Below are 18931 nucleotides of genomic sequence, written 5' to 3'. Positions count from 1 at the left end.
AAAAACATAAGTTATATATATCAAATAAAAAATGTTTTTAAAAATATGTGTTGCTTAAAAGTTAAAAAAATTTGCCTTTTAAGTGAGAAAATTGTATTATAAATTTATTTGTTAGATACAACTATTTTCGATTCTCCATTTTAAACATCAAAATTATTTTATGCAAACACAGAAATAAAACAACAGTAATGCCGCACCTTTGTCTGTAAGGCACCTAAATCCATCAACGTCGTGTTTAACAATTTGAATTTAATAAATAGTTTTTGAATTTATAATACTTTTAGTGAGAGTCCTGTAAACGATACAATTTAGTAAAGTTAGACTTTCAACGTTAAGTCATTTTTATTTGGTGTCGTTTTTATTGATAATTTAAATGAATTAAGATATAAATATAATATTCTTAAATTGTATTGTGATTTCTTAAAGTTATGATTATATTTGATATAAAATAATAATATGCATTCTATTTTAAATTATTTGAAGGTAAACAACTTTATTTACTTTAAATTTGTAAAAGCCTCCATATCTTCAACAATTAATTCATAACATTTAACAACAATTTAAAAAAATTAAAAAGATGAAAATGCAAAATTCGAATGTAGTTTTGAAGTTCATAAATAAAAGTATTCAAAGCACATTTCATCTACATCGTATAAATATTTTTAACCTAGTTATTTTCAATTAGTCTCTTGTAAAAGAACCGTTAGCATTTAAGAAATAAAAAAATTAATATATAACATGACTCGTTGTACCCCATATCTATATTTAATATCTGAACCTAATAGTACAATCTTAAAGACCATTAATCAACCTCGAGAGATTAAAGGTGGAAAACAGAACACAATTATCAGCAAATATTGCGACGGTACAAGATATCAGCACAAATTGCCAAGTGAATGGGACCTCATAAAATGGGTGTCAAACTCGAGGATCACTGTGTTTTGAAAAATAAGTAGTATTATAACAAATACAATCTCAGTGAAGTTTTATTATTAAATAGAATACATGACACACTGACAGAACTTACATTACAGGTAATATTTACAGAGGAAGGAAGAACGTAAAAAAAAAGAACATAACCAACTACCTGATCAAAGTACAATTTCCTAACATGATATATCCCCTCCACGAGATTGTCAAACGACTTGGTTATTCTCCCAACTCAATTTCATAGGAAGACAGAATAACTCAATTCGTCAAAATCTAACGTAGAATGGAGTAATAATGTAACATGATGATAAAATTTGTTAACTAAGGAGACAATGAGAAAGAAAACGATAACTAGCTTTCCATCCAATTCTGGGGCATTCTCCCGCTGCTTGTGCCACGGCTAGAACTCCCACTCAGCATTGCCATCAGACTTCCACCGTGCACCCTGCCTTCAGGAACAGCAACTGACATTGGCAAGTGACCACCTTCCTTGGCTGAGACATGACCAGTTACAGCTTCAAACTGCTTCAAGTCAGAGCAGGTTGCAACCGAGCCAAGGCTACTCCCTATTTTCATCATATCTATATCCATGTTTTTGTCAACGAGTAAATGCTTTAGTTCATCTGTTTTACTCGAATGAGGATTCTGAACAACAGATCCCAGTGAGATACCTCCGTGAACCCTCTTATCATGCACCAGCCCACTATGAAGAGCACACATACCTGTTTTCCCTCTTGCAAACGAATTGCAAGGACCATCCTGTTGAATGCCATACTCTGAACCAGGATGGCCCCAAGAGCACCTCTTGCCTCCCCCATGTGCTTTGCAAAAGTCAGTGCTGCCTTGAGCACTCTTTCCACACCCTACAAACTTGCATCTCTTGCCTCCACCATGGCGGACACAATGATCAGTCCTTCCTCTAGCACTTTTTGTGCATCCTGGTACAGCACACCTCTTTCCACCCCCATGTGCCACACAGAAGTTGGTACCTCCATGCACACTTTTAGTACATACTCCACCACCCTGATACGTACAGCGTTTTCCCCCTCCATGGCCCTTGCAATACGGGGTGCTCCCCTCAGCGCCTTTTGTGCACCCTGGTGCTGTACACCGTTTTCCCCCACCATGTGCTTTGCAAAACATTGTGCTCCCTTGTGCCCCTTTTGTGCATCCAGGAGCCTGGCATCGACGACCTCCACCATGTGAGATACAAAGGCCTGATAGACCTTCAGCACTCTTGGTGCAGTTTTCTCTCTGGCACCTCTTGCCACCTCCATGTCGGATGCACAATCCAGATTTCCCTCTGGCAGCCCGGGTACAGCCTTCATGACTGCATCTCCGGCCACCACCATGGGCAATACAGAAATCTGTACGTCCTTCTGCACTCTTTGTGCAACCAAGAAATTCACATCGCCTGCCACCTCCATGTGCCTTGCAGTAAACTGTGCGACCCTCGGCTCCTTTGTGGCAGCCAGGTTTCTGACACCTCCTACCCCCACCGTGAGATATACATCTTCCAGAAGCACCTCTGGCACCCTTTCCGCATCCCTCCACTTGACATGTTTTAGAATTACTGGGGCGCAGTGGCTGTTGCTGTTGTGTAAGCCCAGAAGTGCAGGTAACTGAACTTTTAGGTTCGGTTGACGAGAGATCCAGAACAACGGGACTATGATCAAACTGCTCTGAAGCCTGATTTAGAAGAAAACTAGTGCCTGTATATGATGACGTCTTTGAAGATGGCAAAACAATCCCTGGCTTCCAACTACATGAAGTTGATCCCTCGTCTGTATTTTGTGTCCCACTGAATGCTAATGGCATCTCCATATTCAATTGAAGAGGTGAAGGATTTAGATGTATGCTTGTAATATCTGACTCACAGAGCCCAGTAGAAAGGCTTAATTCCAAATCAAATTTTGGTTGCAGCTCCAGTGTCTTCAAACTTGAATTAACAGGCTTCTTCTGGCTTTGTACCTTCTCACAGCCAAGATGGAGAGAAAAGTCCAGTTCAATATCCATAGATGATTCCTCATCAATATCTTTGGCTGAAGACACAGCTGTGCAAGCAGCAGCCGAACTCCCCTTGCTATCAGAGGAACTGGTTGAACGCCCAAGCCCAAGTGACAAAGATGAGTCGACTCTTTGACCCATAGATCCATCAATTAAATCCCTCTTCCTTTTTGTTCCCTTAGAAGAGGGCTCACAGGTGGGAATTGAAGAACCAGGGGAATCAAGTCGTAAGATGGTATCTGTAGCATACTGATCAGCTCCCCTTCCTTCAGCTTGCATAGAATTGCCCAAAATCTTGAATGCATTTGCAGAATGATTAGCAGCAAATCCCAAAAATTGCTTCAACCTCACGTCCATTAATGTAATGAAACCACTGTAGAAACAATATCTACTCCTATTTATGAATTTAACAGAACAACCTTCCTGATTTCAGGGTAAAAAAGATATAGATGTTTTATCTACAAAGTTAAGGGTTAGATGCGTCTACAGGTGTACAATGCACCCCCGCTGACAAATCCTGAAGTATCACGCCGATCCATCTATAAGATATAGACAGACTAAGCTGAGGTTCAGTTTGTCAGTTGCAAGTACAAATTAACCTAACAACGTCAGACTCCTTCCAAAACACATCATGGAAGCAATCATACTATTCACGAACCACATGGCCAGAACTGGAACATCTGCCAGAATAAACATGGTTGCAGTCAAGTTTTGTATGCTCGCTAAAATAAAAAAATGGGTAATAGATGGCATCAAAAACAGAAACTCAAAAAATAAAGTTATGTTTACCAAACACCAGATGTTCATTGGCCCAAAATAAGAAAAAGACTAAATTAAAGTTTAAAAGAAAAAACGTGTCCATAAACTTCTTTTAGAATTGTTATCCACAGAGATTGAAACGTAAGATAAAACATCAAGAAAGCGGATAAATCTACTCATAAAAAATACAATAGAGAACACAGATCTCCGTTTTGCGAGGGCATCACAGACCAGAAAAACAAAAGTGATAGTTATAGTTATGCATGAAGTAAAAGGTTATTAAATTGCATACCCGCCCTTCCAAAAAGTGTTAAAATCAACCCAAATAATCCCCCAAATAGAGAATCTTTATGAAAAAATAACTGGGCTGAAACGAAGAAATAGCCGAGTAACTGAGTCAAGTGAAAGTAGTTGAAGTAATCAATAGTTATTATATATAAAATATTTTACACCGTGCACCATGTCATAAAACAAGCACATTGCTTTCTCTGTAAGTGTGTTTGTCACAAAAACTGTTTGTTATCTTATTTGTCACAAGAACTCCAAAAGTGCGTATCAGACTCCCCCACCCACACACACACTATACTGTGTTTTGAACCAACTGGACAAAACCAGTCTTGTGACCAGCTGTTTTTTAAAACCCTAATTAGACTTTTATCACGCTAAATGAAACATTATAAAATAGATGACTTAGATGTCTGCAAAGCTTTAACTGATGCATCAAAATTTAGCGTATAAGAAAATATGAGAGAGCACTTAAACGAACCTCACCTATTACTAACGAGACGTATTTCCATAAAACAGCAGGATCAGCTATAAGAATACAGCAGCCTAGCACTAAACGCCCGACTGCATCGCTTGAGAAAGTTCTGCAAATATTGCAACAGAGCAGTTAGGAAGTAATAGCACGAAAACAAGAAAAAACGAAGACTAAGAGCAAGCAACTGCAGTCATGAAAACGTGAAATAAGAAAAATAGGAACGTTGAGGCACACAGGATAACGACAGTAGTAATTTCTCAACAAAACAACGCATCATTAAAAAAGCGAACAAAAGAACTTGGATATTGAACAAGACTACAACACAGTAGCACCGTAACGTACATAAACACGAGCATTAGTGCGAAAACTGTTTCTTCTTTCTTTTTGTACTTCTGCTCTGAGAAACTAACTTGTTACAATAACTGAAATCAATTAAGCCCACCCCAACCAAAACGAGAAGACGCGGGGGCTAACTATAAACTTTCTTTACACACTGGTTAGACCCCGTGAAAAAATAAAAAAATAAAACAAAATAAATCCTTTCAAATAAATCATTGAAAAAATCGACCAAAACAAACGTGAACCCGACAGAGAAAGAGGGAAATCCCGAGACTTAGTCCAAAGTAGCTGGAATCACAAACTCCGATAAATAATACATAACGATAGAAACGCACAAGTTGAATTAGCAAATATTACTACAAAGGACCCCAAATATGGTGAATTTGGTCACATATGGTTAAATCGAAGCTAATTAAGGAAGAAACAGATTGAAGTATAAACTATGATAAATTGGTCCTTAGGTTATCTGTTTGTTTGTGTGGATTATGCAAGCAGGGAAGAAATAAGGACAAAGGACAATTATTCCAATTCAATCTTCATCGTTCTGAATTTGCTGAATTGTGCTAAACGCGGAATCTTCAATCAAATTCAATAATATGTTTCCACAGAGTCCAAAAGAAGAAGAGTAAGAAGAAGAAAAGCATCAATTCATAGGCCGTCCTTTGAATACAGTTCTAGATTTCAAAGAAAGAAAAATGAAATGGAAAACGAAAAGGACACACAAATAATGATTCTGTAGCTTGCTGATGGATATGTTCAACGAAAATTAGATTACAGAGAAAAAATAGAACATGAATTCGGAATGAATATCGGAGATCTCGGAAGAGTGAGTTACCTAGCGCGTCGATTGGATTGGATTCGAATTGATTTGAGTTGGGGTTAAAGAAATGGGTGGTCTAGGGTTTTAAAATCCGACGAGAGAGGGTGGACAGAGAAAGCCGACAGGAAACGCTGAAGAGGAAGAGAGAGTGAGAGATGAATGAGGAAGAAGAGGCGCGTGTTCATAGTGAGAGTACGCTACATCCAATTTTAATACTCCACGAATTCTAGGGTTACGTTTCTCTTCTTTCTTTGTTTTCTTTTTTAAATTATTTTTTCTCTGCCTCACTATATCCCAATCCAATTGTTTTGTTTCTTCGAGAATTTGTGAACAGTTCTACTACTTAACCACATTGGAAATTTCAGTTCCTTAACCCCTCATTAGTCTCATTCATGATTGAAGAAGAAAGAAAAATTATGTGGGTCTAGTATTTCTGATGAAATGATTTTTTCTTACATGTGTTAACAACTACAAATACATATTTGATCGTTTATCTTTTTAATCTCACTTTTTGCCAAACTTTTTCATGTTCCTCTTGCATTAATTTTCATGACACATTTTAACTTCGTAATAATACATAAAAGTAATAAAAGTAATATAAACATATTGTAAACTTCATCTTTCTTGTATCATAATCTTACTTACATGTAACATGTAAGTTAATAATGTAATTTCATTGATTTTGCCTTTTCTTTACCTAGTCAAACTACATACAAAAAATTATTATTATGTTTAAAAGATGACATAATTCGTTATGATAAAACTCGTAATTGATTATTGAGTGACTTCTTATTATGTTCTACCAAATAATACATCTATTATGTACATGTCTATTTTCTATATTTTACTTACTTAGTAGGTTTTAATGTAATGTATATAAAAATAATAATAATAATAATAATTATTATTATTATTATTATTTGGTTTTTGCATGTAGTATGATTGTTATTTGTGTTATTATAATTGTTGACTAATATTCTTACCTATCGAAACTTCAATTTAGATTATATATATATATATATATATATATATATATATATATATATATATATATATATGTCTGACATTTATCCGTATATGATATTTTATTAATATTTATTAATAAAATATCTAATTTATAATGACAATAATTTATATTTTTTTTTTTGACAACTTTAATATGTTTAATTTTAATTTGGTTGCGCACGATAACATTAATATATTTATCATGTTTTTAAAAAATGTTGTATACTTTTTAATATGCATATATCATATATCGTATCCTCCTATTTTTAAAACAAATGTATCACTGTGTCAACTACACGTCGTATTCATGCATCATAGATAATGATTAATAAAGTATTATAGTTATTAGTTGGAACACATTTCCCTATTACATAATAAACAATATATAATACATGTGTGTTTGTATTAAATTGTATATTCATTGAAATAAAATATTTGTAATCAATATGTCTTCTTCAAATATAGTACATGAAAAAAAAAGTGAAAAAAAAAGGGAATCGATAATAATTTGTTAGCAATTTAGACAAATAATTACTAATAATGTGTTTTGTTGTTGGTGGATTACCTTCTATGTTCTCTTTGGTAATAATATAAATATTGTTAATAAGGTATCTTGTTTATGTTGAGTAGTGTTGAAATATTATTTGTATGAACATTATCAAATTATCACACATGTGAATAATCGTTAGTTTGACTAATGATAACAAAATTCATGATAGATGTTAATTTTTTACATACAATAGATCATAACACAACAAAATGTTGAATATCATAATTATATTATATGACACTAATAGTGACACATCATGTGCATTACCATTAACACGTGGTACAATATAGATTTGACACGTGACATTTAAAAAAATAACAAAATTTACACGTGACACATATTTAATATTGTTATCGTAATACTAACAAAAATAACATAATTAAGACAAATCAAAATATAATGAGCAAATTAAAATTTTTGAACATAATCAAAGATCAACCAATAATTTAAACCTAGATAAAAACATGTCCATGAGCTAAGATGTTTAGAAAATATGTTCCTAATTTTTACATTAGAAACTAACCAACACAAAATTTGTTTGTCAGGAACGAAATTCTATGTCTGTGAGTGAGAAAGAGTAATATATATATATATATATATATATATATATACACTAAAAAATTATATATTATCGATTATTATTAACCATTGATACTAATAAAAATTTATCAATAAATTATGTTTATTCACATGCTATCAATTATAATGAAATAATATTTAAGTATTTTTATTTATATAATATATATTCAAACACTTTAGATATTTAAAGATCGAATTATGTTATTATTATTTTTTGTTGACAAGTTATTTTCACTAACCTTGACAAAGACATTTATTTACAAGAAAGAAAGTAGAAAAAGGTCACTTATATTTAAACATTTCAGCTATAACATAAAAGCCAGAGAGAATAATGAAAATCAACTAACTAACTTAAAAATATTTATGTTCACTAAATATCCTTAAAAAGCATTTGATGGTACCAAGAACGGGTTAAGTACACATAAATAAAGTCTTTCATTCCCTCATAAATGTCATTGTTTACGACTTCAATTAGTATTATATATATATATATATATATATATATATATATATATATATATATAGTATTGAACATTTTGTCAAAAAGAAAATGTAACAATATTTACAGCTTCACTCCATCTAATTAAAAGGTGCTGTTTTAGAGTTAGAATATTTTTCTTTTTAATTATTATTTGACACATGAACCGTTTTCCTTAATTCCATATTTTCAAATATTTTTTAAAAATATTAATCAATTAAAAATCAATGTTGGAAATCTTAAATAATCAAGTGATGAAGTCATTAGGACTTGAAAAGATCTATTAACATTTAATAATATTTGGAACAAACTAATTAATTATGAATGTACAGGAAAATCTTGTCATAGCTTGAAAAAAAAATAAAGAAATAAAGGTAAAATAAAAATCATATAAACAGAGTAAAAGAATGAAAATAACATGTTACTTATGCATCATAAATAAGCCCATTTCCATCACTTGAATCAAAGTTAGTCATTCTTAAAATTTGATCTCCATTTTATTATTTAAAATTAGTTATGTTTTTTATATGATTTTCATCCTTAAGTCATTGTTGAGTTATTGAAATAGAGAGTTAGATTAAATCACATCAAAATAAAAATAACATCATCATCAATATAAGAAAGATCATTTTCATTGACGAAAAAAGGTAAAATGAAAAATAAATTTAAATATTTTATTTTTAATAAAAATAAACTCATAAAAGATTAATATGTTTTAAATAGATATAATATGAGCTTGAATAAAAAAAAATATTTTACTCGAAATAGCATTTGTAACAATGGAGAGAATACATGTGAAAAATAAGGAGAAAAAATGTGTTATATTATCATGAGAATGAATGTTCTAAAATTTTTATATTATTCATATTTATTGAAGTTAAAAATAATTAATATACATTAAATTCTACATAAATATTATATAGGTATATTTAATATTTTATTTAATGTTCACAAATAAAAATTAAAAACTAATTAAATAAAAAAATAACTATAATTTAATGTTACTAAAAATTAAATATAATTAAACATAAAAAAATTTAAATTAACAAAAAAACTAACGAAATAAATAGTGTTAAACATTTAAAAATTTTATAAAAAGGAACAATATAAGAGTTTAAATTAACAGAAAAAACAAAATGTTAAACATCTAAAAATTTTAGATAAAAAATATAATTAAATTGTCAATTTGGGACTTCATTAATTTTTTTTTAATAGAGATCTTAAAAATTTTAAATCATTATTTTGTATGAAAATATTATTGTATAGAAATTTAAAAAGATATTTTTGTTTTTATAAATTTTGTTATATGTATTTATACTATTTTAATTACTGTACTTAATTATTTCAATTCTTAATACAAAAATAATAATACTAATGGACATTAATTATTCTTTACCCGCTCCATAAGAATAATGATTACCATTCTCTATTTTAGTATCATTAGAAAAAAAATGTAAATTTTTATTTTAATTTCACGTTTTTCAAGTTTTAGGTAATTGCATATTCTTAACATGTATACATCTATATTTTAATTCATCTTAAATTTTCTAATATAAGTAGTTATACATAAATTAATTTAAAGTAATATTTGGGTAACAATTTAGTTTCCCATTTTTATTTTAATAGTTATTTTTAGTAAAAAAATTATTAAATGATTATAATAAGTAATAAGCACAACACTGAAAAACCATAATAGATCAATAATAAATCAATAATAAAAAATAATAATCATAAGACACACTACTAATCTTAAAAATAATATAATATAGTAACATATAATATAAGTGTTATCTGAATAAATTGTTTTAAAACATTGATTTAAGTAGTTTATTAAAACAAGCTAAAAACTATCTTAATAAATGAATGAAATAATTTCATGAAAAATAAATCTGTAATTTAAATAAAACATTTTAAAATTAGTTAAAGTGTAAGACACGCATCCTGAATTTCAATTTCAAACACACAGTTGGATACTATCAATAATGCAGTAATGGTGCACTGGATCAAATTTGAGCGATCAATTATTTGTTCACGTAATGGATTCAATTCATTTATTCTTAGATTAAAGTTACTTTAGTACTATCTGTGAGTGGGCGTTGATAAATAAACAAATATTTGCAAAATAATCTGATTTACATTTTGACTTTTTTTATTAAAAAAATAGTGATAAATCTAGCTCTGATTTATAATTATTAAAGCTACCTAAAATTAATTTAATTCAAAATTAATTTAAAACCTATAATTTAATTCTCAGGTAAAAACGAACATATAATTCTTTTAGCTAAATTACAATATTTATCTTAGCTAAATTACAATATTTATCTTTTTAACATGATGAAGATTAGGATGACAAATATATCTGATAAGTCTCAATCCGTTTTGATAGAAAATTTCTAAATAAATCACTAAAAGAATTTTTATTATTTATCGGCCGTTCAATTAGGTTAATATTGAAAATGAAAAGATTTGTTATATCTTTAAACTTTTTTTTTATACCATTAACTTTATTATATTATTAACTATTTTGTTTTGTGCAATTATATTTAACAATTTATCAATTTGTTTTCATTTGACCATTTTTTAAATTTTTATCTATTATTTATTTTATCATGTAAAATATTGTTTTTATATTTTTGATTTAATTTTTTCTATTTCCTAACTAATTATTATACATGTATTTTTATCGCTATAATTGTCTAAATAAAATTTATTTACTATAATAATTTAATATAATTATCATGGTTTTTTTTATCTCTATCTAACATATATTAAATTTAAAATATCCATACTAAAATTTAATTAATATTAGTTTAATATCTATTTTTCATGTGATTTTGATCAAGTGATATGGTATAATTTTTATTAGATTAAAGAATATTTTATTAAAATTTAAAAAGTTAAGTAAACATTCATTTAAAATATATATTTTTTATGTTTTAAAAAAATAATTTTTATCAACTAAATAACATTTACAAAATTAATAATTTTTTTTTTTTGAGTTTAATGAAATTTTATTTGGTACATGTCGAACTCTTTGGCCGTGTACCTAGATTTCCATTAACCAACCAGGACAAGACTTTTTTGAGTTTTTTCTTTTTTTTTTACTCATTTTTTTTTACTTTCACTTTTTTTTAAAAAAAAGAAAGTATTTGACATTAACTCCTATTTTTATTATTATTTCTTGTATATTTTCTTCTATTTAAAAAAAATATTTCTATTTTGTCTCATTTAATAATAAAATATTAGTTTAATAATTAGCATTTAATTATTTATTTCACGAGATTTTGTATATTATTTTTTGTGAATATAAAAAAAATAAATAATATATTTTTCATGTGTTTTTTCATAACTAGTTTATAAATTATAATTAAGATTTGATTATTAGAGATTTTTAGTAAAAATTTTCAACTATATTATAATCAATTTCTTTTAAATTTTAAAAATATGCATATTGGTGTATAATGAAAGAATAAATTTTTTTTTTTAAAGTAATTATAAAAAATCTCAAGTTCCTTACGTATTTCCAAGTATGATATTAAAAATCAAATAGAGAATTGAAAGGTTATGAGTTTGATATTAATTATTTAGAACGTAATATAAGAAAGTTTTCAAAATATCTAAGGAATTAAATGAATCAAATTAATAAAAATTATTTAAAATAGAGCTCATATCAAATATAAATTATAAATTTTGAGTATATTAATTTAATCCTTTAGAATTATAAGTTAAAATTCATCATCTCTTAGAATGTATTTGGAGACATACTCTCATCCGGATTAATAAGGATTAGTACTTCTAGGAGGACAATCATCCTTCAAGCCTAGAACACTTAAAATATTTTAAAAGTTTTTGTAGGATATATTTTGAATATGTAAGAACATATTTCTAATTTAACTTCACAAAAAATAATTTATAAACCAACATTCATTTATATATTATATTTATATTTGATCGATGATATTATCTTGATCCGTCTAATTTGAATATTGAACTTTTATATAATTTTTAAGCCAAAGGGTATCTAGGCATGGTATAAAGTTGAAATCATTTATATTTGGAACGTTGAATGATAACGAGATGAGATATTTTTCAGAGATAAAATTGATTGGAAGAGCTTCTATTCTATTTCTGGAAATACGTATTAGAGTAGGTGCCTTAGAATGTAAACACACTTATAGATCATTTTTACGTGATGTGAGTTCAGTTGCATACGCGTGATTCATGAACCAACACTGTGTTGTTGTATCATATCCATGAAGGCAGAAACAAATAAAAAATAAAGGTTAAATTATTCATTTGGTTTCAATTTTTGTATGTAAATTTGAATTTGATCACTCTATTTTAAAAAGTGTTAACTAGGTCCTTAATTTTGATAATTTGTTTCAATGAAGCCCCTTTCGTTAAAATGGCAGAAACGACCTTTAAGAGCACAGTGACGTGGAAATGTTAGACTGAAACGTGTCATCGTGTCATTTATATTTAAATGCATTGAAAAACAGTTAAGAATTGTAATATATAAGTGTAATGAATCATCCATAAACCCCATTATTCATCATCATGCGTGTGGGAATCTGAAAATTGAAGAAAAAGTTGGTATGAGTATAAAGAATGTTGAAGATTGTGGTGGGAATATGAATGCAGAATACATTGCTGCAGTGAGGTCTGTGGTGGCAAAAGAAATGGAGAAATGTATGAAATCAATTGAACACTCTCTTCTTGAAAGGAAGAAATGAACAGTGTTTTGAGATAATAAGTTTGAAGGGGTTGAAAAAATGAGACTTTGAAACAAAACCTACATATTTTAAGTGATTTACTTTTTCTCCGTGATGACAGTGTGTTTGGGGACTCTCATTCCACTACAACCTTTAGGTCACCGCATTAAATTCAAACCTACTCAATTCAATTTCAATGCAAACAAAACTTTTGAAACAAAAGATTATTGTGCATTTATATATTGAAATTAGTTAGGTTAAGAAATTAACCAATAGAGAAAGGCATGGCTGACCTGGAAGGAGGAGGTGAGGAACCAAGTGCTTCAAGTGGTTTCTTTTGGGTAGCAGCAGACTTTTTAAGGGATGGCCTTGCAAATATTCCAAAAGCATTTGATGAAAATCTGAGAGCTTAGCTGATTAATTTCAGAAGCAGACTTAAGAAATTAAACCGAGATCGCAATTCCACTAAGAACACTCTGATTCTAGCTGTTCGAACGCCAACTCTCTAGCAATGTGATCCCACACCCTCACGATTCTTCTGCAAAACCCTTCTTCCTCCAATTTCGGCCACAAACGCAAACCCTAGAATAAACCCCTATTTGAAGCCTAACAAAGACGCTCATTCTGTTTTCTTACGTATTAAATGCACACCATTTTTCGTTTTTTCAAAATTAATTATTTATTACAGCATTTAAAATTTCATGTGTACCACATTTAATGTGCCACTTTACTGTTCAGTTCCGTCTAACATCTACACGTCACTGTCACTGTGCTCTTAACGTCGTTTTTGCCATTTTAACGGAAGGGGCTTCATTAAAACAAATTATCAAAATTAGGGACCTAGTTAACACTTTTAAGAATTGAGGGACAAAATTCAAATTTACATACAAAAATTGGGACCAAATGAATAATTTAACCAAAAATAAAAAACACACGCTTCCTTCCTCGCCTCATCTTTAAAATTAATTTATTTTTCTAAAATTATTTTTTAAGAAAAAAACTTTTTTTATGAAGGTACAGTGTCCTGAAGACGTGTATGAAAAATAAAAAACCCTAATAATGTTTTTTCTGAGAAATTTTTTAAAATACCTAGAGAGAGATGAAAATTGAAAAAAAAAAGAAAAAGAACAGAGACCATATAGTGTCTAGATGCAGTTGATATGGTTGATGATGTGAGTTGGGTGGGTGAAGAGTGAAGAGTGTGAAAGAAAGGAAGGGTTAAGGTTGGCGCGGCGCGGCGTGGCGAAACGTGATTGTGGACAACCCTACAATAGCGGACACCATAAGTCAACTCGACGTTATGTTTTTGAGTTTTTTTAGGTAAAACGGTAGCGGCTCGTCTCGTCACTGCTCCTCCCATGGACCCCACACCAAATCTATATTAATTATCAAACTTGTCTTTTCTTAATACCCTTACTTAATTAATTAATGCCATTCAATATTTTAATAATACTTTTCTTTCAAATATTTTTGCTTTAAAGAAAATACGATTTTAGCTAAATATTATGTTTTTTCTTCACCGAAATTTCTGTACAGTGTGAACTTTTCAATTATTCTCTAGTCGATAGAAACTTTTATGATTCTTTATTCAAACTACGAAATTCGTTTGAGAAATAAAATTAATAAATACGATTTATACGGCTTTTACGACCGGATAAGGATCAGAATAATAAATGCATAAATAAGATTTTTTTTTTTTGTGTTTTTAATTTAAACCGCGAAATTGAAGAATTGTTTTTTAAAGAAGATAGTAGCCACGAGCAAGCAGAAGAAGACAACGCAAAATGGATCTGAAATGCCCTTACGGATTCCAAACGAGTGCGCCTCTTCGTCATTCATAAAAATTAGTTATTTATTCCCCTTCAATAATAATAAATAGTTTTAAGAAAAAATGTTTCCGATATTAAAAACAATATTTTAATCTATTTTCGTCAATTTATTTATTCATTCTATAACTGTATATAATTTAATAGAATAAACGAACGTCATTTGGTTTTTGACTTGTATTAGGTACAGCGTTGAGTTGAGGAAACGGGACACTTTTTGGAGAAAACGGGGGAGAAGTGAAGCGCACGCTCTGGGGTGGAAGGTGTGAGTGACGCGCAGGATCAAGACAGGGATTTGCATAGTAAAATATGTGGGTGTGGTGTGGATTTCTAAACCCCGTTTGTTGTATTTGGGAGAATAAGCACGGAAAGAGGAAAAGAGCAATGGTTGTGGATAGCTTTGTGTGAGTGCGTCCTTTTTATTCTCTTGTCCTCTGCTGCGTGCGTTCACAACAAAATTATACAAATATTTTATTTCACCCTAAACCTATTTTATTATTTTTACAATAAATTAAATTCCCACTCTTTCCATTATTTATTCTCAAAAAAGTATATTAAAATTCTCAAATAAGTGCATTCTATTTTATTTTATTTAACAAATGTTCATATATTCTAATCCAGACACGAGTAAACTTAACGAAACTTATGAATATATTTGTTAAAAGTAATAGATTAATTTGTTCAAAATTTTGGGGAGCACTTTATCGTTGGGTTTATGCAATCTTGTAGATCATCCACAAAACAATAACCATAAAAACAAAAAAGTGAAGAGAATCTATTCCCTTATCTTCTACATCTCCCAGCCGTTGGATCTTCACACGTAATCCCATGACGTCGGATTTGGACTGTTGGATGGGATCCTGTACCGTAACACGGTCCCACCCGCACCCATCGCATCCACCGCCCACCCTTTTGGCCAAAACCGGCGAAAGCCGATTCTGGTTTGCTAACTATCACACTATGTGTGCCCGTATTACATTTGCGCCGTTGGATCTGCACAACGGAGATTATGTTTTCACAATCAACGGTGTGCGCGATTCTAAGCGCGAGAATTAAGAAGGAAAAGTCAATTTGGTTTCACTCAGACACAGTAGTAGTAGTAGTGAGTGCAAAAAAAATGTTTTTAATTAATTATTTAAAATTTGTTTACGAACATCAATGGAAAAGATGAGATTGTGTTTTTTTTTTAAATTTTTTTCAGGTTTTGAAAGAATATACCTTTTTATATTCGGATCCTAGAATGCACGTGCCATGTTTCAGGGTGAGTCATGGTTGGGGTCACTGATCTCTCGCACACGCACACACCAAGTCACCACTCACCAACACAAGACAGCATTTTCCAAAGATGATAATATTAATATAATGTGTTGTTCTTGTTTTTCAACAAAATATTGCGAAATAGGAAAAGAAAAGTGGAAGAAAGAAGCAAGAAAAATAAAAAGTAGCATGTGGATCTCTACTCTGGACTTTCAACCATGTGTGCTTCTTTGTCCCACCAGATCTTCCTTCTATATCTTATTCTCACTACTTCCACTTGCACAGTATCAACTTTTTCAAAACAAAAATAAAATTTATTTGTACAATTAGGTACCTTTATTTTGTGCCTTTAAACTCCAAACGTTACACCAAAAATTCATCTCACAAGTGAAAAAGTATTGATTTTTGTTCGTGTTTGAATAGAAGTCCATGAGGAAATAGTGTCGAAATATCTGAAAATATTTGTTTTATTTATTATTAGACATTGATAGTTTGACCACTTTCTTTAATATTTTGTGATGATGTTTTTTAAGTGATTTTTTAATATAAAATAATAAGAAAATAAAAAATTACTTAAAATATACAAGAAAAAGAAAATTGTTAAAAAAAATTTCTTTATTATTTGAAGGGTGTGAGTTTATGAGAATGGGATTTTGAATGGAAGTGGAAGAAAAGGTTTTGAGAAATGGGGGAGGGAAGACTGAGAGTGACGTTTGTCCATCCCCAATTCTCCACAAACCACAATCGTCACTTTCACCACTTTATGATTCTTCTTCCAATTCAAAGACCTTAGCAATGGTTAAGGTAACGCCACGTCTCACATCTTTTTCTTAACACAAAAATCTTCCCTGCAACCAAAGCATATTCTACCTTCATTCTAACCATTTTCCTCAAATACCCGTGCTGCGCGCATACACAAAAATTTCGACCCTATTTTGCTACACGTAGAACCAAATGTATCACAAAAAACAGCAAAATAAAACTATTAATTACTGATTCCAACATGTAAATTTTCCCGAGAATTAGATCGCATGTTTCAGATATTAATTTGTGGTTTATTGAACAAATAATACGCACGTTCGGCTACATTATTGAAATTTAGTAAAATGACATAGGTATTTGAGTTTAACTATCTATTTATGAAATCTGAATTTTAATTTATTTATTAAAGGTTGTTACTTGAAATAAGGTTAAGAATGGAGAGGAATAAAAGAGAGTGTATGTAATTGGCGATGGGTGCATAAGGCATATTCGTAAACATGTATTGAAATGTAGTTTCTCCATGCTTCACCCATAGTGCACTATCTACGGAATATAAAAACTGTGGTGAGAAGAGCATCGACATATAACATATTCTTATGCTTCTAATAATGTTACCGTCCCAACGATGGACTCTTCACTCCTCTCTTCTATTGTCTGGTTGGAAGAACAGAACATGTTCTTTCCCAATAATGGTTCCTTTAAAGGAACCTCCACCATGTCGCTGCTGTTTATAGCAATCATTCAGATTTTATACTAGCTTTCTTCTTTTCTTCGCCTCTAAATTATACACAACACAAAACTTCCCTTTGCCCAGTTTCGCGGTGGGCCTTCTGTGGGCCAATCTTCAAGATATTTTGCACAATTTGTTTTGGTCCAGGAGTTGGCCCATGATAAGATAAAGAAAAAAGAAATATAATTAACTAACTAACTATAAAGGAAAGTAAATAAAAAAACGCTTTGGTTTGGATTAGATGGAAATTAAATTAAATTAATTACACTTATCAAGCAGTACGTATAAAAGATAGAAATCCTTGCTTCAACACTAAGGTGAATCAAACGTAACTAACATGTAAATCAAATAGGCATATATTCGCAATCGTGAAATTATGAGCATAAAAAGCACATGATACTGTTACAGCGAAACTAGTAAACAGTCATGTTTTTTTTTTTTTTTTTTTCTTTTTTTTTTTCACACTATCATCAGTATTATCATCTGAGTTAATGGGCGTGCGACCTTATTAAAGTACTTTGTTTGAATTAATGTTATCTACACCGTTCTGGGTACTGTATTAGAACCAATGCGTTCATGTATTTATTATTATTGGTTTGGATCGCATGAAGTTATTATTATTGTTATATTATGTATATATATATATATATATATATATATATATATATAATACGTGTTGGATTAATTACTATAACTTTTATAAAACTCCTTAATTTAGTTTTGAGGTGTGTAGGTATTAACTGGGAGACTTATAGTGGCCCACTACTCGCAAAACTTCACTCAAATGAGTTTCCGATATCTAATTTCGATTATTTAATTCAAAATTTTTGGATGCCAAATTATTGGTTTGAATAGAAGAATTCTGTTTCACTATAAAACAGTGGTCATTTTTTTTTTTAAATATACAAATATTGACACTTTTCTTTATCTATGTACAATAATTTTTTGATTTTGTACTTTTATAATTTGATTAAATATGTACAATAGTTTTTCTTTCCTAATTTAGTCTTCTAAATTTTAAAAATCGTTTCGAAGACAAATATTATCGCGGCAGATATCACGCTCAAGGGACTAATTAGGAAGTACCGGTTTCCAGATTTTTTATTTATTTTGTTTTTAAACAAATATTTTGAAAGCGTTGAGTTCAAATTAACAGAAAATAAAATATATGTAATAGGAAATGCAAACGTGGAGACTTTTATAGGAACTATAATTCAACGCTCAATTATCCTTATTTTTTTTTGTGGATATTTTTTACAATGCTTTTTCATGATAAAAAAAAACATTTTTCAAATATTAGTTCTCATTTGATCATGTAAATATGTTAACTCAACAGAAGATTGTTAGCTGAATTGACTAACCTAACTGAAAATTCGAAACTAAAGGTGTATCACACGATACTCCGAAACCCAATTAT

At 30.0% G+C, this 18931-nt stretch overlaps 1 protein-coding gene across 2 annotated transcripts; it reads right to left on the bottom strand.

The window, feature by feature from the left end:
• Window positions 1–958: 958 nt before the first annotated feature.
• LOC114178466 (uncharacterized) lies at window positions 959–5887 on the bottom strand. 2 transcript variants are annotated; one of them, XM_028064389.2, is made up of 3 exons: window positions 5631–5887; window positions 4463–4565; window positions 959–3617 (listed from the first exon to the last, which is right to left on the bottom strand). In XM_028064389.2, the coding sequence occupies exon 3, from the start codon at window positions 3292–3294 to the stop codon at window positions 1282–1284; it is 2013 nt and encodes a 670-aa protein (XP_027920190.1). In that variant the 5' UTR covers window positions 3295–3617; window positions 4463–4565; window positions 5631–5887; the 3' UTR covers window positions 959–1281. The 2 variants fall into 2 exon arrangements, with proteins under 2 accessions (XP_027920190.1, XP_027920189.1); XM_028064388.2 differs by having other exon boundaries at window positions 4468–4565.
• Between the last annotated feature and the right edge of the window lie 13044 nt (window positions 5888–18931).

The sequence above is a fragment of the Vigna unguiculata genome, chromosome 3 (genome assembly GCF_037176805.1).
Source record: "Vigna unguiculata cultivar grain cowpea cultivar isolate G323 ecotype 2 chromosome 3, ASM3717680v1, whole genome shotgun sequence".
NCBI classification, from domain to species: Eukaryota; Viridiplantae; Streptophyta; class Magnoliopsida; order Fabales; family Fabaceae; genus Vigna; species Vigna unguiculata.
Note: the sequence above shows the minus strand (reverse complement) of the source record. Positions and strands in the feature narration are given on the sequence as shown.